This window comes from Nipponia nippon, unplaced genomic scaffold (genome assembly GCF_047370975.1).
Source record: "Nipponia nippon isolate SJK-2023a ecotype South Korea unplaced genomic scaffold, ASM4737097v1 scaffold_5, whole genome shotgun sequence".
Classification (NCBI taxonomy): domain Eukaryota; kingdom Metazoa; phylum Chordata; class Aves; order Pelecaniformes; family Threskiornithidae; genus Nipponia; species Nipponia nippon.
Window position 1 is genome coordinate 73,176,049 of NW_028262369.1, and position 26,423 is coordinate 73,202,471.

General features: G+C 35.5%; 1 protein-coding gene across 9 annotated transcripts in view; it reads left to right on the forward strand.

Moving 5' to 3' along the window:
* Positions 1–26,423, forward strand: part of PDE1A (phosphodiesterase 1A) — a 183,699-nt gene that overhangs the window by 85,052 nt on the left and 72,224 nt on the right. The window contains exon 1 of one of the 9 annotated variants that reach the window (XM_087732396.1): positions 13,757–13,993. The exons of the other annotated variants lie outside the window; for them this stretch is intronic. Coding sequence (XP_087588522.1) covers positions 13,938–13,993 — 56 coding nt within the window. The 5' untranslated portion in view covers positions 13,757–13,937. Of the gene's footprint in view, positions 1–13,756; positions 13,994–26,423 lie in introns of those variants that run through there. 9 annotated transcript variants of the gene reach the window in all.

The window sequence follows — 26,423 nt, forward strand, 5'->3', positions numbered from 1 at the left end:
CTGCACATTTCTTAGCCATTCAGGGGACATGACCTTGTAATGGCAGTATCACAGAATAGTTGTTCACAGTATAGCCTATTCCCCCCTGGTTCCATTACTGCATGTTTTTTTAGCTGAAGAAAGTTTGCGTAGTGTATTGGAAATATAAACAGAGCTCTAAAAGCCAGGAGGCATCCTTAACTACAGTGCCATCAAACCTTCTGTTTCACAAATAAGTATCATGTTTTCCTTGGATTTATTAGCACTTTCTCACTGTTACTTTTTCCATCAGTAATACTATCTCAGGATGTCAGAATTCATTACAATGGTTTTGAAAGGTACAAAATTACTGGATTGCAACAACGCTCTGCCTTCTAATTGTCATCAGAATGAAAACCTCTTTCTTATTAAATATCTTTTTTTTTTTTAATTTAATGAATAAATATTCCTGTTACGTGATTTGTTTTCTCTGTAATCCTGTTTCATGATAGTTGCTGAACACTGCTTCAAATATTTTGCTAGTTCAGATTTGTTTCTCAAACAAACAGGAGGTTTTTATAATGAACCCTGAATCAACCACCTAATTTTGGAAAGCAAAATGTTTCCATGTTACAAAGATTAGCCAGTAAATGAATATTAACATTTGTTTCTTTGTGACATAAATAACAGGCGGAACAACTTTGCTCCAGGCAATTTTTTTTTTTCTTCCCCATTTAGGGGACACAAGGTAAGTTTGTTTCTTAGCAGTTAACTCAAAGACTTAAATCAGGAAAGTAAGTATCTGTAAAGGCATATCAATAAACTGTGCAACTTGTTAAAACATTCTGAATTGGAATAATCACGATGTTTAATGGCATATTAGCACACAGCGTACTGCTTAATTCACTACAGCTGACTTCTAGTCGCTGCTCTGTTGACAGTTACACCTGTGCATTCCTGCTGACGTCAGTCGGGTTTATATAGAAGTTAAGCAAGACCAGTAATTGGCACTAAACATAAAATGTTCTGTTTGTAAAGAAAACAATGTGTGCAGAAAGGAATGAGTATCAAGAGGGTTTAAAAAGTTTTGGCGTATTATTAAGAGGAAATATTTAACAGGATGATTAAACTTTAAACTAAAAATATTTTCCCGTTGCCTTTATTAAAAATATCTCTTTATATTTGAAATGAGAAAAATACACCTGTAGACCAACTGTAATCACCATGACAACTTAAATGCACAAAACACATAACAGTATTACTTGGTGGCATAGTTAACTTACAAGCTAGTACATCAAATCAGCAAAACATAGGCTATCCTTCACCTAAAATCATTTATTTTTATTCTGTCTTAATACATGAGCAAACCATAGCACACAACAAACATGAACTCATGCTTTTCCCTATGTATTGAATAATTTCTGTGAATTTCGTTTGAATAACTAAAGCCTTTTCTTTTAAAGCCAGTTTTTTGGGGGGGAACTGTGACTGCAATTTTTGCTAATGTTTGTGAAAAGAGAGACAGAGAACTTTCTTGACTGTGCAGCTGGGGGTTTTATGTATTTCTTCGCAGAATTATGGAAAGCAGAGATGGCAATAACCTACCAGTATTAAGTCATGCAGCCATATCTTTTGCCAGTGCAAAAATATTCCCCAAACTACACTGAGTGTTATTGTCTAGTCTAGTTTTAAAAGTTTAAAGCTATGTAGATTCCATTGTTTCCCATGGGAGTCCAGTTTGTTTCACTGCCAGGAAGCTTTCCTAATATTCAGCCTCAATTTTTCCATGTTTAATTTCAGGCTATTAATATGAGAGTCTCATACTGAATAACTATTCTACTCTTTGTTTATGATCTCAAAATATTTGTAGATGCTGTCAGTCTAGCCAAATGTGAACCAATCTAAACGTAATTATTTTTAACTTTCCTCTTTAATTGAGCCTTTTAAGCTCCCCGTTAATGCTCTCTTTGAGCAATTTCTACTTTTCATGGATTTGCTTGGTTATATGAAAACTTAATTCCATTTTTTTCTTATACCAAAGTCGTATGAGAAGTAATGCTCTCTTTCTTTTCCAAGATGTAGTTAAACATCTCCAAATTGCAGGATTCTTTTTAGTGACATGCTAGCATGAATATTTGGTCCCCTGAACTCTGTCTCAGTAGTGCTCATTTTCAGCTGTCTCTTTCCTTGAAATGCATATTGAAATATGTTCTCTCACATTTTGCTTAGCCTCCAATGATGTGAGATTATTTACTATTATATGTTCTTTTCTGCACATTTGAAATACCTTTTAAATCCTCTTTGTTCTTGCCTGGCTTGAAATCTGAAAATTTCATTGATGTTTTTCCATTAATAAATAATAAGTTAAAAAAAAAAAAAAGTGTTAGTCCTGGATATTAGCAAAGATACAGCATCTCATCTTGATGTTACTCTGTTTATGATTTTCATGCCAATTTTCAGTTCTCAAAACTACCTTCCTTTGTAAGCCAATTCAAATTACATTTCCAGGTATTCCAGTGTCCAAATCTTTCTGGAAATCTGGTGATAGAATTTCCACTCTACTTAATTCATCTACTTGTTTTACTGCTCCGTCGTGATGGCATTTGAGATTTCTTGGTTCAGTCCTTATAAAAACCAAAAAGCTAAATTGCTCACAATTCCATAATTCCCCAGCTAATCATTATGCTATTCTCTTAATGTATGTTCTGAATTACTAGGGAGCTACAAATGCAAATGACTTGTTGATAGCCACCAGCATCACAATTTACTTCCTTCGGTTCTAATGTTTACTTTTCACAGGTCTCCAGTATTAGATATGTATATTGTCGTATTAGATATGTATATTGTCAGTATACTGGCAAGCTTTTGGGGGTTTGGGGTTTTTTGCTAATTCCATCTAGATAGGCATATTTGGAGTGCTCATTGATACATATGAAATTCTTTCCTGTGTAAATCTGTTCATGATGATTCTTTCTTCAGAAAGAAAATCTGAAGACCTTGCTCATAGAAGTGCTTATAGGAGAGTGACTTCTATGATCAGCACAGTTTAAAAGTAGTGGTGGACTTAAGGGACTGTTTGGATACATCTATTTGTATCCTGGCAGATTCATAGTAATCAGCTAATTTACGACCATGCCTTTAACAGCTACATTTAGACCACCTCAATGCCTGGAAGAAACTTTGTAAATCTTACCTTCAGAGCACTCAGATGAGTTAATTATCCCAACAGTGAAGTAATTCAAGCAGCTGTGCTGTGGGATTCTTTGTCTCCATAGTTCTTGGACCTACTGAGCTTATGTAAGTGAACTGTTTTATGCAAATCTCTATTGGAAGTATTTGATCAGTTCTTATTAGACATACATACCTTTATCTCACTCCTCAGTCAATACTTCCTTGGGGGCAGAAGAAGTACCCTCTGTACTAGATTCTTAATTCTTAACCTGATGAAAGCGTGTGGCACTAAGGGATTCCCTCAGCAGGGGACTGGCTGTAGCAGTCACCAGAGTGCCTGTATGGACAAAAAAGTAGTTTGTTTAAGAAGATGGCAGCTGAAATTAAATATCAGGGAACTATTTTGGGACTAAAGAAAGTAGGTAAATGAAAGGCAGACTTATAGGAGCAACTGGGTCTTTATGGAAGAGGTGTTCCTGACATATGGAAAAGGTGTTCCTGACATATGCAAGACAGACAAAGATAAAAACTTTGTTTTTTAAGGGTATCCTAACTCACTTCTTATAATGGAAAGGAACATAAAATTTTCTGGTAGGAATCCAGTTTGCAGGATAGTACGGTGAACTTTATCCCCTCCCTTGAAAGCTAAGTGTTAAAAAAAACCCCAACCAACCAAACTCCTAAATGTATTGCACGCAGTTCTGCAGTCTGTGGATAAAACCTTTTGATGACTTGCATAGGTGACTCTGGGTTAAGAAGGACAAATATTTTGCTGCTGCATATAGTGCTAACAGGGTTTCAAATTGTGAATTATAAATATGTTAAGAATGACTAGAAACAAGAAACAAAACAAGCAAGAGACAAAAAAGAGATCATCATGACATTTTATAAATAAATGATAAATGGCCCTTTACACAACACAAATTATACTGAGGGATTCTTTGCCAAAGGACGTTGTGGATGCCAGAAGTTTACGTGGGCGCAGAAGGAGACTGAACAACTTCATAGAAGAGTAATATATTTCTAGATACATAGAAACCATCTCTGTGTCAGGGAGTCCTTGATCCCCACATGACTGGAGGCTGGGAGAGTATCCAATATCACTGTATATTACTTATGCACTTTTTCTCTTCCCTGGACATCTGCTTTTGGCCATTTTCCAAGCTGCATAGTGAGCTAGATGGACTTTTATTGTGACCCAGTGTAGAGGTGCTTATGTTACCAAGAACAAAAATAAAAGCCTATGATGTCAGTTTTTGCTGGAAAGCTCATAAACTAATAAGATTTCACTAGAAAGGCTGAAGAAAGGAAAAAATAAAAGTAAGAGAGCAATGTTGCTTGAGTTAGGAAGATATGTTTGATTTAACATCTAGAACTAATAAAGACCCAAGGTGTTTAACCAGCAGCGTAATCAGGTGGGCAAAATTCGTTCCTCTTTCTTTAAAGTCTGCAGAAGCCAGTAAGAACCACAGGGTGATTAAAGGAGGTCCGCTGTGTTCAGTAACTCAAAACTAACTCATACTTTTAGTTACTAGTAGCAAAAACTACTTTAACTTCATTCAATTAAGTAGATAAGCAGCTGTTTCATATCTTCTTTTTCAGGAGCCCAAGCTTATTCTAGTTATTATAGCTTATTGTAATGATTTTCCCTCAGTAAAGGTAACTTTACAGTGTGAGAAAGGAAAATTTAAAAACTGGTCTGATAGTCAGGAAGAAAGAGTTTTTTAATGGCCTTTACTGGGTTGCAGATCATAGAATTATAGAATTCTATGTTGGAAGGGACCTCTGAACGTCTTCTCTACCTCCACCCCCAAAGCAAGGCCCACTTTGATCAGATTTTTTCAGGGTATTGCTCAGCTGAGTTTGGAAGAAGAGGGTCCATCCTTGGAGTCCAAGGATAGAGATAATAATGTAATTTAGTGTTCTTTTAAAAAAATCTATCATTAGCTAAAGAACTCTGTCTTTATCACCTGTTTCATGATGAATAATACACATACTTTAGCTGATATGTTGCCATGAAACATGCTTATCAAAGAGAATATGTCATGCTTACTGAATTCTGGGACATGAATATCAGGGGGAAGTACAGTAGCTCTCTTTCTGGAAAATAGTGTAACATGGTGTTGAGAAAGCTTGGCTATTTCTTGTGTAATAATGAAAAAAACACAATTAGGCAAATGCCATTGAACCATAAAACATAAATCAATGAAGTTTAAACACTGCAGTGTTGAAGTTTTTGGAATAAATCCTCCAAAACTTTAAGTTGTACAAAAAGACTGGAAGAATTAAAAATATTTCACAATCCGCACATAGTTCCCCTATCAAATTCTGATTAATCTATTCTAATGTTGTGTGGTTACAGCACAATATTTTTAAAGTTCAGAAAGGGATTTAAAATAACAATCACCATTGATTTTTATTGGGTAACTCTCAAAATTAAGGCTCTCGCGTCAAGCTTCTTGGTTATGTATATCCTTTTATTTGGGGTTATAGTGAGAGGACACTGAGGTATACTTCTAATATGCAAAGGAACTGGCAAGCGGACAAGTTTTTCTGTAAAGATCTCCTGACACACCACCAGGTACGTCTGCGTGCCAGCGTGCGCGTCGCAGCCTGTAGTCTGTAGCTGGCAAGGTTCTGTGCTCTGCCTCCCAGGGGTCTGCAGAAAGTAACCAAGAAAATCCACGTGATATCTCTGCTTGAAAAATATTATGGGGGGAGGAAGCAGACTGGAAATAGTTGGTGATCATTGTTTAGCTTGAGCAAGAGCAGCTGCAAAATTTTATGCAAGTTGTCAGAATAGTTGCTCAGCTATCTGTTCTGACACTCGAATCTGTGAAGTTTAAATGTGGAAGTAGGCTGTTGATTTAAATGGGCTGGTCATGACCTTAGAGTTACACACATGCTTAAGTGGCCTGCTGATTGAAGGACTAATTCTGTCTTTTGTTTGCTGATAACTGATCCAATTTACACATCAGAAAAAACAGTTATGAATTTAAATTGTGCATTTGGTAATCAAATATTTGAACTTCTCTGTCAAGCAATATGTACCTCTGACATAGCACGAAAAATGTGTTTAGCATCTGGGTGGACTGAATTAGAGAAAATAAGGCAAGAGGCATCTGCTTGTAAGTACTTTGTCTGTTCCTTCTTAGGCATATGGGGGACTTCTGATAGTTTCAGGAAACTACTTCTTCCAATAGTGGCTTCATATGCCTTTACCATCGCTTGTGGGTGGAGTTTCCCCCATCTGTATGGCAGATGAGGATTTTGGACAAGCAGTCATCACAGGAGTTCTTAACTGAGCTGAATATATCATATTTTAGGTGCAAAAACTTTTCAAGATCATAGTGAAATAAAATATATATTTCAGTTTGGTTCTGTGGAATTTATTTATAGATGGGGACAAGATTTGAGAGCAAGAAATTGTGGAGACATTTCAAAAGAAAAATGTACCTAAATAATCAAAGTTTCTTCATCAGTACCTTTCAGTGGGGTTCCTATCATTGGCATGTAAATACTAAAAGTAAAGTCAATGTTTTTAAAAGTATGTCTTGAGAATGCTCCTGAGGTTAGTAGTAAATAATTGTAAATACTGTAAATATTGCACATGGGAAACACCATTCTCTGCTGTAGAGCTGTTTGTCCTGTTTGACAGCAAACAGGCTCTTTCTCAGAAGTTTTGTAATACTCCATGTGGCCTCTCTCCCAGTGGCTTTCAAAGCAATTTTATTTCTGCATAACAAAATTGCTTTTCACATTATGAAAGCCAATCTTGGCATCGATACACCTCTGAACATCTAACCCAAAATATGGCAACCTGTTTAAGTACTTAATAAATAAAAGGCAATAACTGTGCCCTAGTGTTGCTGTTTGCTAAGAAGCAGTAGAAGTGGTGATGGGAATTCAGTCATTGTGTAACAGAGACAAATTTAGAAAGGGAGATTAAAGAAAATTAGGATATATGTCATTTAATGATACTGAAGTATTCATCTCATCCTGTGCAAGAACTCTGAAAACACTGGACAATTATTCTCATGTGGGTTGAGAAAAATGAAAGATTAAGCATTATTGTGTTTTTGAGCGTACACTTATGATTTGTAGATGAAAAAAATCATGTTATGCTTGCTTATTTTACTAGCAAAAAACGGTCACTTTGGTAACAAATAGCAGCACTGAGTTACATAGCTAAATGTCACGTGGAAACAAGCATGGTCTCCAGCCACTAGCTCTGTATGTGCACAAATATTCAAATGACCCCAGCTTTAATGAGTGTAAGTTGTGTTTTACAATGTTCGAGAGTTATCATTAGTTCCATGAATTTGTTGAGAACTGAAGTACCACATCATGATCATTTTGAACATGATGCAACTGAAAATCAATACTTTTTTGTCAGACTGATTATGGTTTCTGGGACTGTAAAATCATCTGTCTTTAATTTAAGAATTAGGAAAGATAATAAGGGTAATTTTCTTATAGTGAAAAGAGTAACTTCATAAATTTATGACAGATCGATGGTAATACGTGGCTTACCTATTTTTTTTTTTCAATATTATAAATATATTGAATGAAAATATACCATAGTTTCCAATAGGATTATTGCCATGTACCTCTGATATCCTTCAAATTCCTTTGCATTGAGTAATGAATTTGTCTTTCTTGGAGTACTTGAGCTACTGCATTTTAAAGAAAAGGCAGAACACTAATGAGCAACGTCAAAGAAAACAATAATGATTTTTTTTTTTTTGCAAGTTGATGCACTTTCTATATTCATTGATCCTTGATTTAATTACAAGAAATCTGCATTAAATAACTCCCTTTGGAGTGAAATGATTATTATAATCAAGTACCTTACTCAAAATGCCAACCTTTTTTCTCAGTTTTTCATAATTAATACTAGTATTGTAGTTTCTTCAGCAAATATGTTAGTTACCTGTAAGTATTAGGGATCTACTGTATTGTAGCAGTTACAATATAATCTGTTTTTTGTCATTTGCATGTGCTATTCAGTAAGAAAAGAAAATATGTAAATTATGTAACTGAATTTTGTTTGAATTTTGCAATGAAATGTGGCATTTTAAGTTAGCTCTTTATTCATATTTAACCATCTGATAGGTTTGGCACAATCAACTCCTCTGAAACCTTTTTTTTTTTTTTAAGCTAGAGAGTAGTATGACCATGTTAAGCAAAATAGAGAGAACTTAGAGAGTATGGCAGAAAGGTGATTTGAAGACTGGAATGCAAACATCAGGACTGGAGCTTATAGGAAACATTTTGAACTTCATTTAAAAGTTAGGTTTGGCCAGGCAGGTAGTTTTCAGTAGTCAGTCACTGCGGTGTCTTGAGGCTGTAGTTTTGGGCAATGTAGCTAACTCCCTGCTGTTTTTTCAGTATATGGGAGAAACACAGGGCACAGAGTGGCAAGAATAAGCCTGTGAGCCAAGAGTTGTCCCCTATTTCCCATGACCCCTGGCACCTATCTTCTCATGTTCCTCAGTATCCCTATTTGTAGAACAGAGATAAAATTTGGTGTGTAAGTCTCAACTTGTTTATAAAATGTCACAATATCCTTGGATAGAAAGTGGTATGAAAATATAATCTATTCTACCAAATACAAACCCACACTACCAGTCTCTTCCACTCTGTATCTTAACATTTTAGCACAGCTAATTTCTATGCAAACAAACAAGCTTGACAGAAATGAAGAAGCTAACTCACAAGAAATAAATTAAGTACGTTGTCACAATGATAGAAATTCATACAGCTCTTTGATAAACAAGTTTATACATAATTTACTCCTAGATTAGTTTCCAAAGAAGATGCCTTGGGATTGAAACACTTTTAATAGATTTTTTTTTTTCCCCCAACAATTAAAAGGAAAATAGATTAGCAAATTTAGATAGCCTACTGGTTATATCTATACAGCATAGTAACTCTTAATCATGTATTCATTATAAAATGTGAAGAACCACTCATAACTACATTTATATGAATTGCTGCTTTTTGCTCAAGACTGAATGTAGAAGCCAAATAAATATGCAATGTTTAAATTTCAAGAAGTTAACAAAACCTCTTTCTTTAACCAGGAGTAAGAAATTGGTAGGATTCTGTAGAATTTGTAGTAAACTTTTAATAGAGATGTAACTAACTTGAAACAGCTTTTTAGATTTTATTGACAATAGAGCAACCCTTTCCAAGGTGGCATAGTTAGGGTGATGGCAGCGAAGAATATGCAGGTTATAAAAGAAGATCAAATACCTCATTGCTGATTCTGTAGGAACTTTTACTTGTAATTCTAAATGATCATATGTGACAAATTGACTGCAGATTTCTTCTGAAAGTATTTCTTTCAAGCCATTTAACGATTGTTAGATTTCTATTTTCATGAAAGATTTCCACAAAATGGTTACTTTCACATAACATATGTTTTCTCTGTGAGCATATGCTTTTTTTTTTTTTTTTAAACCATCTTTTAAGTCTGAACTTATTTTTGATTTTGGAAAATTCAAAAATCAGACTTGACATTCTCCATAAAATTCTAGACTATTTCTAAAAGTGCTAAGTAATCTAAAATCATCATATTTTTATCAAAACGAATGTTTTTGTTTATTCTCTGTTTTTCACATTCACATAAATACATTCTAAAGTTAAAACCAACCACAAAGCAGGTTTATATCTTTTTATTTGAAAATCACTGGGTCAGATTCATAGTTTTAATGGCATGACCTGTCCTTGTTGAAAAGGATAAAAATTACAGGATGAGGTTTTATTTGATACTTTAAAGTTTAGATTAAGACATAATTTAAGCTATCGGCATCTGGACATAATGTATCTCCTGGTTTAAAAGAAGAGTAAGTGAGTTATATAATTATTACATGATGTGAAGACAAGGAGGAAAATTTCCCTTGCACTGAATGTCCTTGCTTCGTTACTACAAGATATGAACAGTAGGGGTTTTTTTTTCTCTTTTTCCCAACACCATTTTTTGTATTTTACCTTCCAGTGAAGAAATTCTTCTGGCTGGGGAATGTGCAGGGCATGAGTGTCCCTGACCTTGAAGGGAATTCCTCTGTCAGGACTCATGAGACTTCAGCTCTTTCAGGCCTTTGCAGCTGCCCTGTCCCAGTGTATGCTGAACTGAACTGTTTTCTAGGCCATCCAACAGGCTCAATCACAGTAAACGAATAAATGCATCTCTCAGCAGAAAGTATGTAAAAAGTGGCAGGGCAGTTAACTATTAATTAAGCAGTGGCAGTTACTCCTGTTTCAGGAAACAGCAGGAGGAGACTGTGATCTTTTCAGGTTTTCCATAGAAAATAGTCAGGAAACCTCAGGGAGCTAGGAACTTTCATGCAGTTTTACTACTATTATACTCCTCTGCTGATGCACTGGTTCTTTTTCTATCTTTTGCTTCTATTTTCTTTTGGTACCTGTTATTATGACTAAACGTCAGTAATGCCAGTAGCATCAAATACATAAGCAAAACTATAATAAAATGAATATGCCAGACTGATGGATGGGCCCTGATATAAAAAGGGTGAGATACTTTGAACTTATCTGGGGCTTTTTGACCAACAAGAACTCTGAAGTATTCTGTACAACTGAAAGTATGTTCTTATCGCTGACAAATGACTTTCTAACCTCTAGAAATACATTCGGAGACATATCGCTATGGAGAATCTTCTTCAGAGGTCACAGAGTGGCTAAGAAGCCTTTAGATAATTATTGAGAGTTTGGTGCCAGGGCAGAATCACAAGTGACGACAAGAATATCCTCTTAACCTTTAGCTCTGCTTTTCAGCTGACATTTGGAGAGATAGAGCTCATGTGGTGTGCATAGAAAACATATTATTCCATGTTGTTTCTTATGTTTACCCCAAACATACAGTCTTTTTTAAAATCAGTTTGACTACAGATATTAATAGACAAATTTAGATAAAACCATTTGCTTGGAATAACTATGGAATCTCTTAAAGTTAGTATTATAGGACACTTGGGTTTCTGGGAAGGTTTTATTTTAGTCTCCAGTGACGTGATATGGTATGCTGTGCAATTCAGCAGCAAAATAGCTGGCACTATTTGAAAAGTACAGTTTAGTAGTATTTTCCATTGTTCACAAATGAGACTTTCTGATTTAACAAATAGTACTTCTTCCCTTTGGAAAACTGTAAATATTACAATTATAGATTTGCAGCAGAGCCAATTCAAGTGTTCTCAGAAGCGCAGTCTAAACTTAATCCTGCCTCAGCATTGGGAGAGCCGTGTTCAGGCCTCTGTTACGCAGCTACCCCAGATGCTGTGCTGCCTGGGGCTGGTGACATTTCTGACATCTTTAAGTGGGAAAGAAGTATGAGAGGGTCACTGGGATCCTGAAAGAACTGAAGCAGGTGTCTGAATTATTGCCAGGCCGGTATTTTGCTCTCTCTTATACACCCTTTGTATGTTTTGATGGTTTCCTAAAAAATAAAGCAAGCAGTCTCATTTTAGCAGAAGAGATGATTGTATATAAAGATGGAAGAATGTTTTTAGTTATGTTACTTTTATAATGACTTTTTAGGAGAAAACTTCTCCTATATAGGAATAGTAGTGCCATAGGCCAGAAGCAAAGTCAAATAACTTCTAGTAGCTGGAAGCTCTCTACAGCAGCATAAGATGGTTATCTCCCACTTTGTACAGTGTTGAGTTAATAGCGGTAATAGAACAGAACTGCTGTCTACTTCAGTGAGAATCTCAAAAACAGAATCATGTCTCAATTTGAACAAATAAAGCTACCAAGTTAATTACTTGCATCCATACCACAGACATTTTCTACAGTCTGAACACATCATTAATTTACTAGTCTGTAGTAGATAAAATGGCATTGTATTAACAAATGTTGTCTTCGTTAAAAGAAGAAAAAGATACTAAAACTTTATATATAAGGGTATTGTGTACAGGGGCCATGAGTCTATTCATACCTGCAGGATTGTATTCATACATTTCTAATGATTTTCAGAACCTCATGAAAGGGAAAGGTCATAAGTATTATTGATCATCCGTTTAAAGATTGTATTTGTACCATGATCATTGCAAATATCAGGGAGACTGTTAAGATGTCTGTAAATTCTAGACAGAAACCGCCTGGAAAAGTTACTTTGATTGGTTTAATAAATTCCTCATATTGGCCTGTGGTATAAAGTATTGTGCATAAATTACAGTCCATAATTTTGCATAAATGAAACAGTGCAGCTAAGGAGAGCTAAGACACGTACCTCCTGTCAGGTAAACTTTTTGAACTCCCTGTGGTCATAGCTAGAATGGGAATGCATAAGATGCAGATTCAATAAATCCAGGCAGGACATTCTGGTAATTATCCATTTAGACAATCATTCAGGTGATTCTTGTCAGCTGCTGATTCCTTTTCTCCAACTATAAGTGTTAGCTTAGTATCCATCTTAGTCATACAATTTGAACTCCCTTAAAATATTCTTGTTTTGTAAATTAAATAAGAGTTTTAGACCTCACATGCAATCATAGAGCCTAAAAAGTGTGACTGAACTTGATAAACTGAATTTTTTAATTATTGTGGTTTTTTTGTTTTTTTGTTTTTTTAAATAGGGTAAAGTGATAAGCTGTTTTTAAAGATACTGTCATTTTATGTAGCCTTTTATTATTAGCTCATTTCTGAAAAATGTCTTTAAGATAACAATCACTTTTAAACAAGTTTGTCCTTTAGTTCCTTTCCCATCCTCACATAAAAATATCTGGATGTGATTTGGAGGGTTTTTAAGGTCAAATGAGCAGATGCCATCAGAAGGACAGGTGAGAGACTGGATTCCAGCTTCGGTCATAATGAGCAGCGATGTCAGTCCTGTTCCTCGGGGGCAGGTACCACCACACAGAGCTGACTGAGAAAACAAACCTTAGCTGGTCTCTCCCCAGGGAGCCACAGCGTTATGATGTCCTCCGTTTGGAGGGGTGAGGGGGGTGACTGGGAAGTTTTAGTACTGGGAGACAGGAAAGGGAAGGAGGCAGATCCTTATTCTGGAACAGTCACATGTTCTCTGGGTAACCAGGTATACAGACCTAATAACTAATAAATTGGATTAGGAGCATAGGGTCCAAGCGAGGACTACAGAACATAGTTGATCTCAAAAGAGAAAAACAAAAAAATTACCATACATTTTATCTGATGGGTTTGGTTCCCATTTATGTTGTGGCCAGTACATTATTTGCTCAGCAGTGGAGGCGGATTTAATCTGTGCTCCTTTAATACCATGCTGGTGATGTAAAAAGATTTTGGTGTTAAGAATGTGTGTTGCTTTCCTATGCATGTTACTCAGGTGTCAAGCTTGACTGAGAAGCAAGGTAAAACCTGGGCACAGTAGTAAATGAAAAGGCCTCCTTTGTTAAACCAGGTTATAATCAATCACAAAAGGTGAAAAATCGTGCAAAACAAGGCATAATGGTGCTCCCGACATCTCAGAAGTCTGCAGTATATATGCGCTTTCTCTGTCTCCGTCTCTCTGGCTTTCTCTCTTTTTTCTGTTCTCACAACACATGTACGAGACCAGGCTTTTTATGTCATACTGCAGCAGTAGCACCATCCCACACACTCTCTGTCTCTGAAGAAATGTAACCCTTCTCCCGTTTATCTTCAAGTAGATTTCAGTGATTTCTGAACTGAATATCTTCTGTCTGAAGGAGCGTATATCTGCTTAACCTGTAAAGAAATGACAGCCTAGGCTTAGTCAGTCGCTCAAATACAGGCATCTAGTGCCATCTGAGACACCTAAGGGTGCCCAAGACACCCACCCAGGGCTGGCAGATATGACACAGGACCTGCAGGACACCTGCGCTCTTCTGGAGCAGCAGCTGGGGACCAGGTGAGATACTCCAGGGCATCTCCAATGGCGCAAGATGCCTGTATTAGATAACTGATTTGAGCCTCCTGTTTCTGGGCATAACGTATACTTAATGTATAAGATGACTGATCAGAAATTAAGTTCCTGGTTTTGTTTTTGTTTTGTTCTGAGGCCAAGTTGTACAAATCTGTAATTACATCGTCTCCCTCTCGATGCTAATGGAACTGCTTATACACGTAATTGCTACTGTTGTGGGTAAAATGTACATGACTGAGCTCTCCAGTCTCCAGTTCTGGCTATGCAGCAGCTGTTCTTGATGGGAACTTTGATAAATGACAGACCATTCAAAATGTGTCTTGTTCACAATATTAAAGGAGCAAAGCCACAAAACTTTTAGAGCTAATATCTAAAAATGAACATGTATATTTACACAGAAGGCTTTGCACTTTAGGGCTTGTAAAATCTTCTGTCAATTCTGGCAGTGTATAATTTGTGAAAGAAGCAAAAGACTAGATTATATAGCATCTCTCTCTGAGACCAGATTTATGTTTTGTGTGCCAGAACAACATTAAGCAAATCCTCTTCTTCCTGCTAAAGAAGCTAGCCAGTTTGTAGTTCTCAAGAATTTTCTTTTTTCAGTGATAAACATTACTTTGAAAACTTTTCCATGCACCTGGGTACTGACCAAAGACAACAAATAACGGAACAGGAAACCATAATTCAATTCTTTACTATATAGAAAGCTTTGCAGATGACCTAAACAGCTACATTATTTATATGCACTGGCTTTTTAAAGAGGTTGATATGTTTTTTTGGCTGATGGAAATGGAAAATCTGTCTCTTTTGGTGTATTCTGTGTACATCTAATCGGCTTTTAATCCTCTCCATAGTTACGTGCCTATATTGCTTTTCTTTCTATTTCAGAGAACAAGACAGAAAAACAGGCATAAAGCATTGCCAGCAAGATGCCTTTCAAACATACAAATGTTGCAGACCAAACTGGCTGCATGGCTTTAAATGCTGAGGATTTAGAGCAAAATCAGTATAAGAGGGACCTCTCTGTTATTATTTAAACATTTCCTTGCTTGAGATGGGTATAGTAGCAGTTGTGGTATATTATAGTTTTATTATGAGTGCTGCCTTTTTTTTTTTTTTTCCATACCTAAGGTTGATTACCCATTTTGTTAATAGTTTTTCAAGTCTGATTTAAGGTTTTCTTAATAATTGAAATTTTAAAATTATATCAGAGCTGAAACTTATGCCAAACCTCAAACCTGAAGACAGACTGGATTGTTCTGTAGATGGGCTCCTTTCCTTTGACCTAGCTTGAGAAAGCATGCAGACAGCAAAGCAACTTCTGGCACTGTTTGTTGGGTCATGGGAGGAAGCCAATTCCTCCAGTACCTCAGGTATATGCAATTCCTTGGAAGTGCTTCCTTTACAGTGATACATAGAAATACATCTCAAAGAAAAGAGATTAGAAGAAAATTATTCATTTACTGTGGCAGTAGTTTTCCTTCATTTTTTTTGCTTGGACAGGTCCCAGACATTTTCAGCTACATGACCTCTCCAGCTGATACTGATGGACAGCTATCTGTATTGGTAGGCAAGTTAAAATTCAAGAGATCTTTTGGCATTACGCCAGTTATGATTCTTCAAGCAATTTAATACAGTGTTTCTTTCTGACATTTGTAGATATTTTCAGTTGATGTATGTCTCTCTAGAGACAATGAACTGAAGCTGAAATTTTCTATCATGCTGTCAAAAATGACTGAACAAAACAGGAACGAAAATCTACATTCTGCCTTCAGGAATTTTAAAAATTTCTGTATAGTAGGTACAATATGTTTCAGTTCTCCAGAACCTTTATCTTTTTTTTAATCCTCCAATAATTCAGTCTAGAAAATTTGTCTTCTGAACATACATTGGTAGTATGGGATCAAAACCTGCTAAATATAATTAATATTTATTGCAGTTCCTGGCAAGAGGTATAGAATGCAGAAATCCAAATCTGTTGGGGTGAGCAGATCTTCAGATCAGGTACTTTTGCACAAGACAAAAGTCTCCTGCACAAGACATCTCTCCTGTTCTAGAGATGACATTGATGTGTCCAGTCCAGCTGGCTCCGTAGAGTCAATTGGATCACTAGATTAAATTTTGAATCTATTGATATAAGTGGATAATTATTCCTGTTCTGTTGGAAATGGAGCTAGCTTGGGTATTATTATATGTATATTTATGTGCAAATAGCTCTTACTAGATGGTCTGAGCTTAAAATATAGAATTTGTCACCTTTTGTTGGAGGTGAAAAAATGTCCACAGTGGTTTAAAATAATGTTGATAATAATTTATTGATTAACTATAAGAGGAAATTTAATTTTGTTAAAAGGAACATGAATGGGAACTTGACAGGTTCATTTATTTTCCTTATGAATTTTTACATATATGATTTTTGTTCCTCCTTCTCTGTCAATGCTTTACTACCTGTTTCTCTCTGAAAAGATGAGTCAATTGCCTTAAGTATGCACATGAAGAAACTACAGAATCATTAATTAATATGCTTATTTTCATAGCTGGACATCCTGATTCTTATTCCATCCTGGTGTTCTAGTCTGAGTGGCCATGAGCGAACCGGATTATAAAATCGTTGAGATTAGGAACCAGGACCAGACTGTTGTTTGTTGTTGGGCTGCTGAGTTCCCCTGACAAAACAGACATTCAGGAATTGGCTGATATATACTTACGTCAGCTAAGCAGAGGTCTAATGTACTTACTGATTTAGAGGAGCAGAACAATCCTTATCAGATGGCCCAGAGGCTGATGCATGTGAGAATCAACTGCCGAAGACATAAAGCTGTTCTGTCATGTACCACTGCGAACATTCAGAAAAAAGCAAAATGACTGCAAAATGCTTCCACTGTTCTGTGCTCTACTGATAAGAGGTTTTTGACAAAATACAGGCTTGCTTTTCATAAGAAAATGCTAATTATTAAAACCCCAAAGCTTTTCTGGTACTGCATAATTTTCAGTGAAATTTTGGTTGAGAAAAAGATCCATACTCATAGCCTACTTGATAAACTCTACATTATTCAGAAATAGCTTTTTTGTTTTCTTTCTGAGATGTATTGAAAGGTCTGAGGAAGTTCTTGTGCTTTTGTTTACTGTGTTAAGTGATATGAATGCCTATAGCATGAAATGTAAACATAAATATCAAATGTTGAGATATGTCAAATCTCAATGTGGAATAGAACATGTGACTAGGAGAACCACTGTAACATGTTGGTTTACTGTGATTACTATAAAATTAGACATTCTCATTTTAAATTCCAGAATGATAGCTAAATCTAGCAGCTAAATAAAAACAGTGCAGTTCTATAGGAGGATGCTGGTAAATGATCTGACAGATCACATAATTATACCATCTAATCCAACAGCAGAGGAACTGCAGGGACATTTTTTTATTAATAGAGAGAACGCCCTACCATGAATCTATCTTACATCCAGTGTTTATCTTTTTAATAATTATGAGGAGCTAGTTAAATGCAATGACAGATCTAGTAAATAGGGATTTTATAGGCGTTGTGAATAGGATTATCATGATACATGTATCTTAGTTTCTTTTTAAAACTCAAAATCTCTAAAAGATCTGAAAAACCTCTTAACTGACTTTTATGGGGTTCCTATAATCCTATTTATAAAAGGAAAGTTTCCATGTTCATTCACTGATGTAGGTCTGCAAAATACTGTTTAAAGATTTTCTGTTTGAATAAGATTTATGAAACAATATGTTTTGGAAAAGAGCCACAGTTTTACAAACGTGGGATTGGGAAGTGCTGACAAGATTCAGAAAGGCAACCAAAAACTGCCTTATTCATTGCAAGAAAACATTGGAGCAAATCTGAAGAAAAGGTAATTATAATTTCTGAAGCAGACCTAGACCTTACATGTGTTAAATTTACTATGGGATTATAAGGGATACTACTGAAAAACACAGTGATGCTTAAGGCAGCATTTATTCCACCACCATCAAAGAAAGAAAAATTTTGATTGCTTTATAAGACACCTAAAATTAGTAGTTTAAGACAGAATTTTGAAGCCTTCTGCTAATAGAAATCTGGTCGAGTTAAATGGAGTGTGCATAAAAGGATTGCAAAATCAAATAATTATTTTGTTAAAGATTTTTCTTAGAATATTTCAGAATGTTTTCTTAGAATATTTCATGCCATTTCAAAATCATTCTGCCATGTACCCAATTTATAATTTGGCTCTTGGAAGAGGCTACATTGCTGAAAAAAAACCCCAGCATTGCAACGGAAACCAGCTATCCTGATCAAGTCGATTCTTGGTATGTAAAAAGAATAGCAATGAGGAAAGGAAAGGTTGTTCTCAGTGAAGTTTAGTGCTAAGTCACAAGTTCCAATAATCTGGATATGTTGATGTGGATATAGTAAAAGACAGCTTGGTACTTGTGTTGTTTGAGAAATACTTATATAATGAATCCTTCTTCTATGCGTGGGAGAGCTGTTCTGTCTCGCAAGTCCCAGAGTCCCACCTTGCTGACACCAGTCACTTGGCTCAGCTACCTGCTGCTTTGGCTCTGTGGGACACCAGCGTAGCTCTGCTTGTGCTGGGGATTTTCAGAGGAGTCCATCTTGAATTGTTGGTCACCTAGGCCTGTAGTGAAAAGAAGATATACTACAGGATTTACTATCTCAAACCAATATAATTTATGATTTTATGTATTTTCAAGACCGAAACATTACTGGAGAGCATTGCAAATGAATTACGTGCATTTGAAGCATGAATTGTACTTCATTGGTGACAGCAGAAAAATATCTTTCATGAATTGTTAATCCATATATCTTTATTATATGCATGAGGTATTCGTGTATTTCTAAACAACTCTTCTTATCTGCCTTCATAATTGAAGTTGTTCAATGGCTTTGTAATGAAACTTTGAATATATGCTGAACTAAAAAATATTCAGTGCAGATAGTCTTCACCTAGAAAACACTGATTTTTTTTCGTCATGCCATTATATCAAAATGCATTGGAAAACGTGTGCTCATGTAAACTGATACAACTCGACTGTGTTCTGTGAGATTCATGCCAACTAAAATTCTGACCTGTGATGACTAACAGTATTGCTGACATCAGCGTTATATTGCAGAGTGATGAAGATCTAGGAAACAGTTGCCTTCAGTCTTAGGGAACATATGATGTTTCATATTTACTTGCTTTGCATCAGTTAAATATTGAAAATAAATGCCTGTATCATCATTAGAACAGGACTCAAGAATAATCTGTAGGAAGCTGCCTTGCTTAGTGACTCGAAGGTTACATACTTGCAAGTGTGTTACTTTCATATCATTGTAGGTAAACATTTGAAAAAATATGATCAAATCATACATCCAAACTTAAACTGTAGCTGTGTATTAATAAAATTCCTCACTATGTGAGCTATAGAGTTATGTGTAATATGTTTTGTAGATGAAAGGCAAGGTGAGGGAAAATGCCCTCTTAATGCCGCTACTCCTCAGTTCACCTCTTTGGCATGTCTGTTTGAGTGCAGGGAGTTGAATGGCAGGAAAAAAAAACAAACCACCAAGAAACAAAACTGGAATAGACCAGGCCCAAAAGTGTCGAGGGACCTAAGTGAAGGAAGACCTATAGGGGCAAAGTTTGTCTTTCACATGCCTGGCCCCAAGATTAAAGGGAATGATGAAAAGGTTAAGGATCACAACTAGAACATGAAAGTGGACAGCGGGCATCCATGAGCCCTGGCAGGAATACATGGAGGGAGCAGGGAAGAGCCTGTGTTTGGTCAGAGGTGGAGGCATGCTGGAATGAATGAAAAGATGAATGGCAAAGCAGAGGAAAAGATACAGGTTTTATTGCTGTAATCTTTGCACTTGTATTTATGTATCTTTGGGCTAAATTGAACAACAAGTACTGGTGTTTAAAAATCGCTTTACTCAGCAGCTTTCATAGGCTTCTGAAAGAAAAGGGTCTGTAGGTGTACAATGCAGTTAGACTTGTGAGGTTAGTGTAATTAATGAAAAAGAATTGCAGCCTGGATTTTCAGCCTCAAAATGTTACGACTGTCTGGTTGTAACCAGAGGTGATAAGCCACAGAGGTAAAACTCAGAAATCCACCTTGCAAAGGAATTATTCCCATGATTAAATTATATGTTGTCAGATTTGGGGGCTCACATCAATCTATGTTCAAATATGTATCTGCATGTCAAGCTATTCTGCCTCTGAGTGGAATTAATTAATTCCTCCTACTGCAAAAATAATTGAAATCCATGTCAGACAACTAGATAGTATAAATGAGGTCGTGAAAGTTTAGTAAATTTTTATGTCATATTTGTAATCATGTTTGTGGTTGAGATGCCAAGATCTCTTTTTTCAATATATCAGAATCTAGGAGAATAGCTGTGGTTGAGTAAGCACCTCCAACTCTATTATCACAAAATAATTAGATCTTCTTTTGATTAATCCTCTTTGAGAGTTATTGTTGTCATTTTGTGAGATCCATTTTGAAGAGGTTTATTTCTTTGTACTGTAAGAATATCTTACTCTGCTGCTTTGTGTTTGTTCATTTAAAGGTGCTCCCATTTGAACTTTAGTAAGAGCATTCCAGAAAAGAGTCTGAGATTAACTACTCTGGATTAAAATTTAAACTAAATGCAGCTGGTGTGACCTCAAAATAATAATCATAGTGAATGAAAAGCTTAAACAAGTATTTATGTACTAGTACATTTTGAAAACAAGAGTAGAAAACAGTTATTTTATGGCAAAGCATACTTTACATTACTCCCTGGATTAACTTCACATTAAATCTGATTCACCGTAATACGAATGCCTTTCTTTAATACCCAATCTAGGATCTACAGGAGGAAAATTATTACATTGATTTTACTTACATTTCTTCTTCATGTAAAATACATTAACATGTATTAACAGTAGAATATTAGCAGTATTTTAAGATATATGCTGATCTATGCAAAGTTATAATCACATTTGTCAGACAGCGAATTTCAAAGATAATAAAAACTGAAGATTAATAGAAAAATGATACAAAATACTTATAGCTCTTTATTCTCCAAACAGTTATGCCATGGATCATATCTTTTTCTTTTGGGTGCACATATACCTGCTTTTTCATAACTGTTAGCTGTTCCCACATGTCTCACTTTAATTTCACACTGAGCCTTGGGCAAGTTTCTTAATAAAAATACATAAACATTTTTGCTAGTTTAGTTACTATATTAAATGTCAGTGTCTCTACTGTGGTTTGTTCACATTTCATTCATATTCCTTGGCTGACTATGGTAGAGGAGGGCTTTAACGTGACTTTCTTGCATACTCTCATTTAATCAATCAGCCATTTCAACACAGGTTTCCTAAAAAGGAAGCCAATCCATCTTTTAACAACTATTGGATTTGCCTTAAATGTTAAAAAGCTAAATTTAGATCTCTTCATTGCTTGGTTTGATCCCCCAGCCTCATGGTGAGTGCGCCTTTTCTTCTTCAATGTACATTTAATTTATTTATAAATGGGAATACCTCTAACTACTTTAGCACTACGAAGTTTTTAATAACCTGGAACAAAGTTTCCAGCTATGTATTTACCTTCCAGTTGAGTGTTTTGCAATCCTTTTGCTTTTCCTTTTTTTTTTTTTTTTTTTTTTTTTTTGAGGTGTATCCTCACTGTGGTAAGAAATGCAGTTGTTTTTTTCTCTCTCTTCCTTTGTGTGTGTATCACTGCACGAAATGGAAATCTCTGGCCAGTGTTAACAGTGAAATCTCTCACACATCTTTCAGAATAACATCCTTGAATCCTTGAATCAACTTAAAAATTGCTTAGTCCACAAGTTCCTTTAATGTTCCTAACAATTGAATCTCTAGTCATCAATAATCATAAAATACGGCATTAAGAAAACCACAAACCCCACAGAAATAATGAGCTGAGATAGATATAAAATAGCTTAGAAGACTCACTTCCTAGTATGGTCAAATACAGTGTTATTGAACATTGCATAGCAGATAACCAACCGGGGTCCTGACCCTGGTATTCAAGCCATATAAGCACACAGTCTTCAGCAGTTACTGTCATTTGCTGACCTAGGAAAGGGTGGTGGCCTCCCAAAAAGGTGATATCCATCTGATTTGCTGTCATTTTCACATTATCTTTCCAGGGTGAAATTGCACTCTAATGTGACTATTCCTAATCTGTAATGGCAATAAAATCTTAAGAGACTTTTCATCCCAACGATCACAATCAAACAGGCTGTGAACACCCTCATTAAACCTGAGCTCTTATTTTTGTGGTTTGCTTGATCAAGGCACACATGCAAAACCACATTCACCAGAACTGAACTGTTAATTAGCATTGCACTTAGTTTTCTTTCACCATTATCCGTTCAAGAACGTCCTGCATTGCATAGTCAAGACTTTATGTAGATATCTGCAGGTGAAAGCAATATATTGATAGGAGACTACTGAACAAGACACTTTCTCATTTGCATTAATTTTATGAAATTTAACTCCTGTATACTTTGTTCTAGTATTTCTCTGTGGTCTTTATTCAGGTAAGCACTCCCTCATGATCAACGCCTGGATTGATCGCTACTATATTAAAGCTGACTTACTTCTCTGAGTAGTGCTATGTTAGATTAAAGTGAAGAAATTGGTTTCAAAACTGAGGATTCCAATAAAAATATGCTGTAATAGGAGAATCTGAAAAGCAATGGAAAACAAAACAATGTATTTTTTAAGAGTATGACAGGCAAATCACAGTATGTAGTTACACTTTCTAACCAACTGGTTTACTGCCTAGTTTGATTTTTTATACACACAAGCTTTTCCTAAATTCTTCGTAAGTGTGTAAACAAACATTATCTTATAACATTGAATCAAGAACTTTACTAGTTTTCTATTTTGAAATGAAAATGTAGCCACGTTCTTACTTGAAAGGAATGTCAAGGCTTTGCACAGAGACTGAAGGATAGTGATTCATTCAGTAGAGCTATGAAAAATGAAGCACAATTTAGCAATTATGTTAGTCATGACCATAAGAGAGCTGAACTTTTCAGGTTAGATTTCATGTCCCTAGAGGAGTACATTTAGGGATGTGGTACTGTCATCACCTTGAAGAACTCAGATTTTAATTTCTGAGTCCTAGAAAGGCACAGACATTAAGAACAGAATTTTATGTTATTGAAAGCTGTTTTTGAAATTTTCTTATAAACTGCTGCTTGCTTAGAAGCCCAGTAATTTTCCAGTTGAAAGCTCTTTCTGGTATAGTATTTGTGTATATGACAAACAGAACATTTCTAAGCAATTTCACAAGTAATTAAATATAGGTGGATTAATATAGTTATGTGGTTCATTTTGAAATCAGTGTAGGACTTTTTTTAGAAAGTAATGGAGCAGTGCATCATTTAACTAGGAAAGATGGTCATCATGTTGAACAGAAACATACATTTTTTTTTTCCATAAGAGCACAAGAGGTGCTTTATAAGGCACAGACCACGTACTTTGCCTTAGGAAAGGATGCTGGATCTGATGCTCTAGTTAGCAGGGCCAGTTGTACAATGGTGTAGCTCCTTAGAACTGAGTGTCAGTTAATTAAAGAATATTCTTTCTAACATAAAGAAGCAAACATGTCTCTTCTGTCGGAAACATAATATATTCTGAAAAATTCAGCTGTAATCCATTCAGGCTGAGAGATATCTTGTGTGTCATGTTTTCTTTCACCTGGAGATAGAGATGTTAAGTAAAATGTTATCATCTGTTGCAAAATTCCTGATGAAGGAGTGTAATTTCCATGTTATTCTGATCATGAGTATTCTCTGAATATTGTCATGATCAGTTTGAGCACTAGGTTCTGAATTTTCAGTCTAGTCTGCTTATAATATGTGTAAAGTGTATGTAAACAAGCAAATTACAGTCAGCTACATGTATGATGAGGAACAAAAGATTAAAATAATATCTTGGAGGTGAATTACAGTCTATGTTTGCTAAATTTTCTCAGTTTAAACTGAGACAAAAGTAACCCTTTTGGTTACAGATTCTGGACTACACCTTCTGAGGGACAGTCCACTTCAAACCTGGAACATCACAAATTGGAAGCTATTAAAATATTGCCACTTTTTAGTGAATGGGCTGATAATGAGGTTGGTTTAATAGCATGTTTTCAAATCAGGCAAGACAATGTGAACAGCAGTTGTTGTTAGTGCATCTTATCAGGACAGATGAGTTAACGCACTTTGTGGGATTTGTAAGAAGAAAGACTCGAACTCATCTAAGTCCTGAGTGCAGTAGAGAAAAACCTAGGCAATTCTGTGGTAAGGGTAGTGGTCTGTCCCATCATGGTGTCCTCTAGATTAGAGCAAGGCTGCAGTTTGCTACTTTCTGCATAATGCTTTCATAGTCTATTAGTCTGTTTTTATTAAATGTGGAAGTAATAGGGGAAACTCTTACGGGCAGCGTGAATTAAGGCAAAGGAAACACCAGCAACTAAGGAATGGCCTCTAATCCAGTTTACCTTCCCAGACCTATAAAGCCTGAACCCTGTATATTGAGGTGCCAGGCACTTTGCAGGCTGAGGAAAATGGCAGCTGTATACCAGGCAATGACTACAAATGATTTTTTATTCGGTTTGCTACAATTCCTGTCACAACTGTTTCCAGAACCAAAACCAATATGCATATAGCCCATGTATACTATATGCTAGATAATGGGTTTAACATGATATTGTTCAAGAATAACTTTTTTTGAAATATTCTTCCTGATGAGCTCCAGGGACTTGTTTCTGTTTAGTTCTACTCATCCTGAAGTATTCAAAGATGGAGCTATTCAGATAGTGAATTTCAGTTTCATTCCTGACCTGAATTCAAATTTAGTTTCTCATGTAGACAAATCCTAGGTCAAGCTCACATGTGTAAATAAGAATGGTCATGTAACATTTCATACTATTTATGATCATTCTTAAAGAATGTAGGGGAAAAGTTTACCCGCTTGATTCTTTCCTCTTTTAAACATTTATACAGCTCTCAAGTGTGTTTAAGCTTCTCTAATGTTTTACTTCTCATTACCAAGACCTACTTTGAAGTACTTTGATTTGACAATTCTTCAGCAGAACATTTATTTTTAACAATTCTAAATGCCAGAAGTTAGTTTTGCACATAACATAAGAGTGCTGGATTCTAGCATCTCCTAATTTTTTCTTTTTTCTTCATTTTAATTGCAGTATTGCAATTTTAAATGAAAGCCCTATTCATATTTTTACATTGTCATATACATTACATGTACTATATCCTTTCTTCAGAACCACTGAGATGGTAATGATTTTACAGCAAAATTGTACTGTAATTACTACAGCTGTTGTGCTAAAGCATTTATGTCTTGCTCTGTCTTTTGAATGAAAAATTCTTTTAGTGAAAATAGATTTGTTGAAGCCATTAATTATTCAGTAAGAAAGACATCTGAATTAAGGTGGTGGTATTTTTTCTTCCACATTTTAGGCAGACTAAATTTCTTTTTATAATTTATAATATATTATATATATTTATCTATATAATATATTTATAATTTATTCTTAAAATAATTTAATATTTTATTGAATAGTCTGTAATAGTTCATAATGCAAATATTGGTATTTTTTACATTTCACAATTTTATCCCAACAAATAGGGATCTGTACTTTGTTCCTCAGAATCCATTATATACTTTAAAAGCAGAATTCAAGATAAATTGGCTCTGTCATCCCATCTGGAAAGTGTGATTATATATTAAAAGTATAACTATTATATTCTGGTACTTCAAGTCTATAAGTTTAATTATAAGTAGAAAAGTAGGACTTCTAAACCAAATGACAAGTTAGAGCTTGGACTGAAATAGGATTATGATAGTTGTTATGTTGGTTATTATGTTGACCTGCTAGGCCAGCTGAACCAGCTACCCTGATTCATCTGATAGCATAACTGCACATACACATGACCCCTAATCTTGTTCTGTAGAAAGAGTTCACTAGAAATTCCCCTACTGTAAAATATGTTGAAGATGAATCAGATTGTTTTGGCAGTATCAGGTTGAAGACATATTGTTACACATGCACTTGTGAAGACATATTGTTACACATGCACTTGTGCTGTCAGATATAGGGGGGGCAATAATTTCTAGAAAAAAGGGGATGGAATGGGGCACAGAGAGATAGCTGAGGCACCACGTCTGACCATGTTCTTAGACTAAATATGAGGGACTGCCATTTCAAAAAACTTTTCTTCTGTAATCTATTTTTATATAGGTTCTTCTGTAACCTTTGTTGACTTAATATAACATCAGTGATAAGTTGTATGTATGTTGAGAGAAATGGAGTGGAAGATGGCATACTAAGCAACCAAATGGTACCATGTTTCATGCTCTGCCCATGGAACTCAAC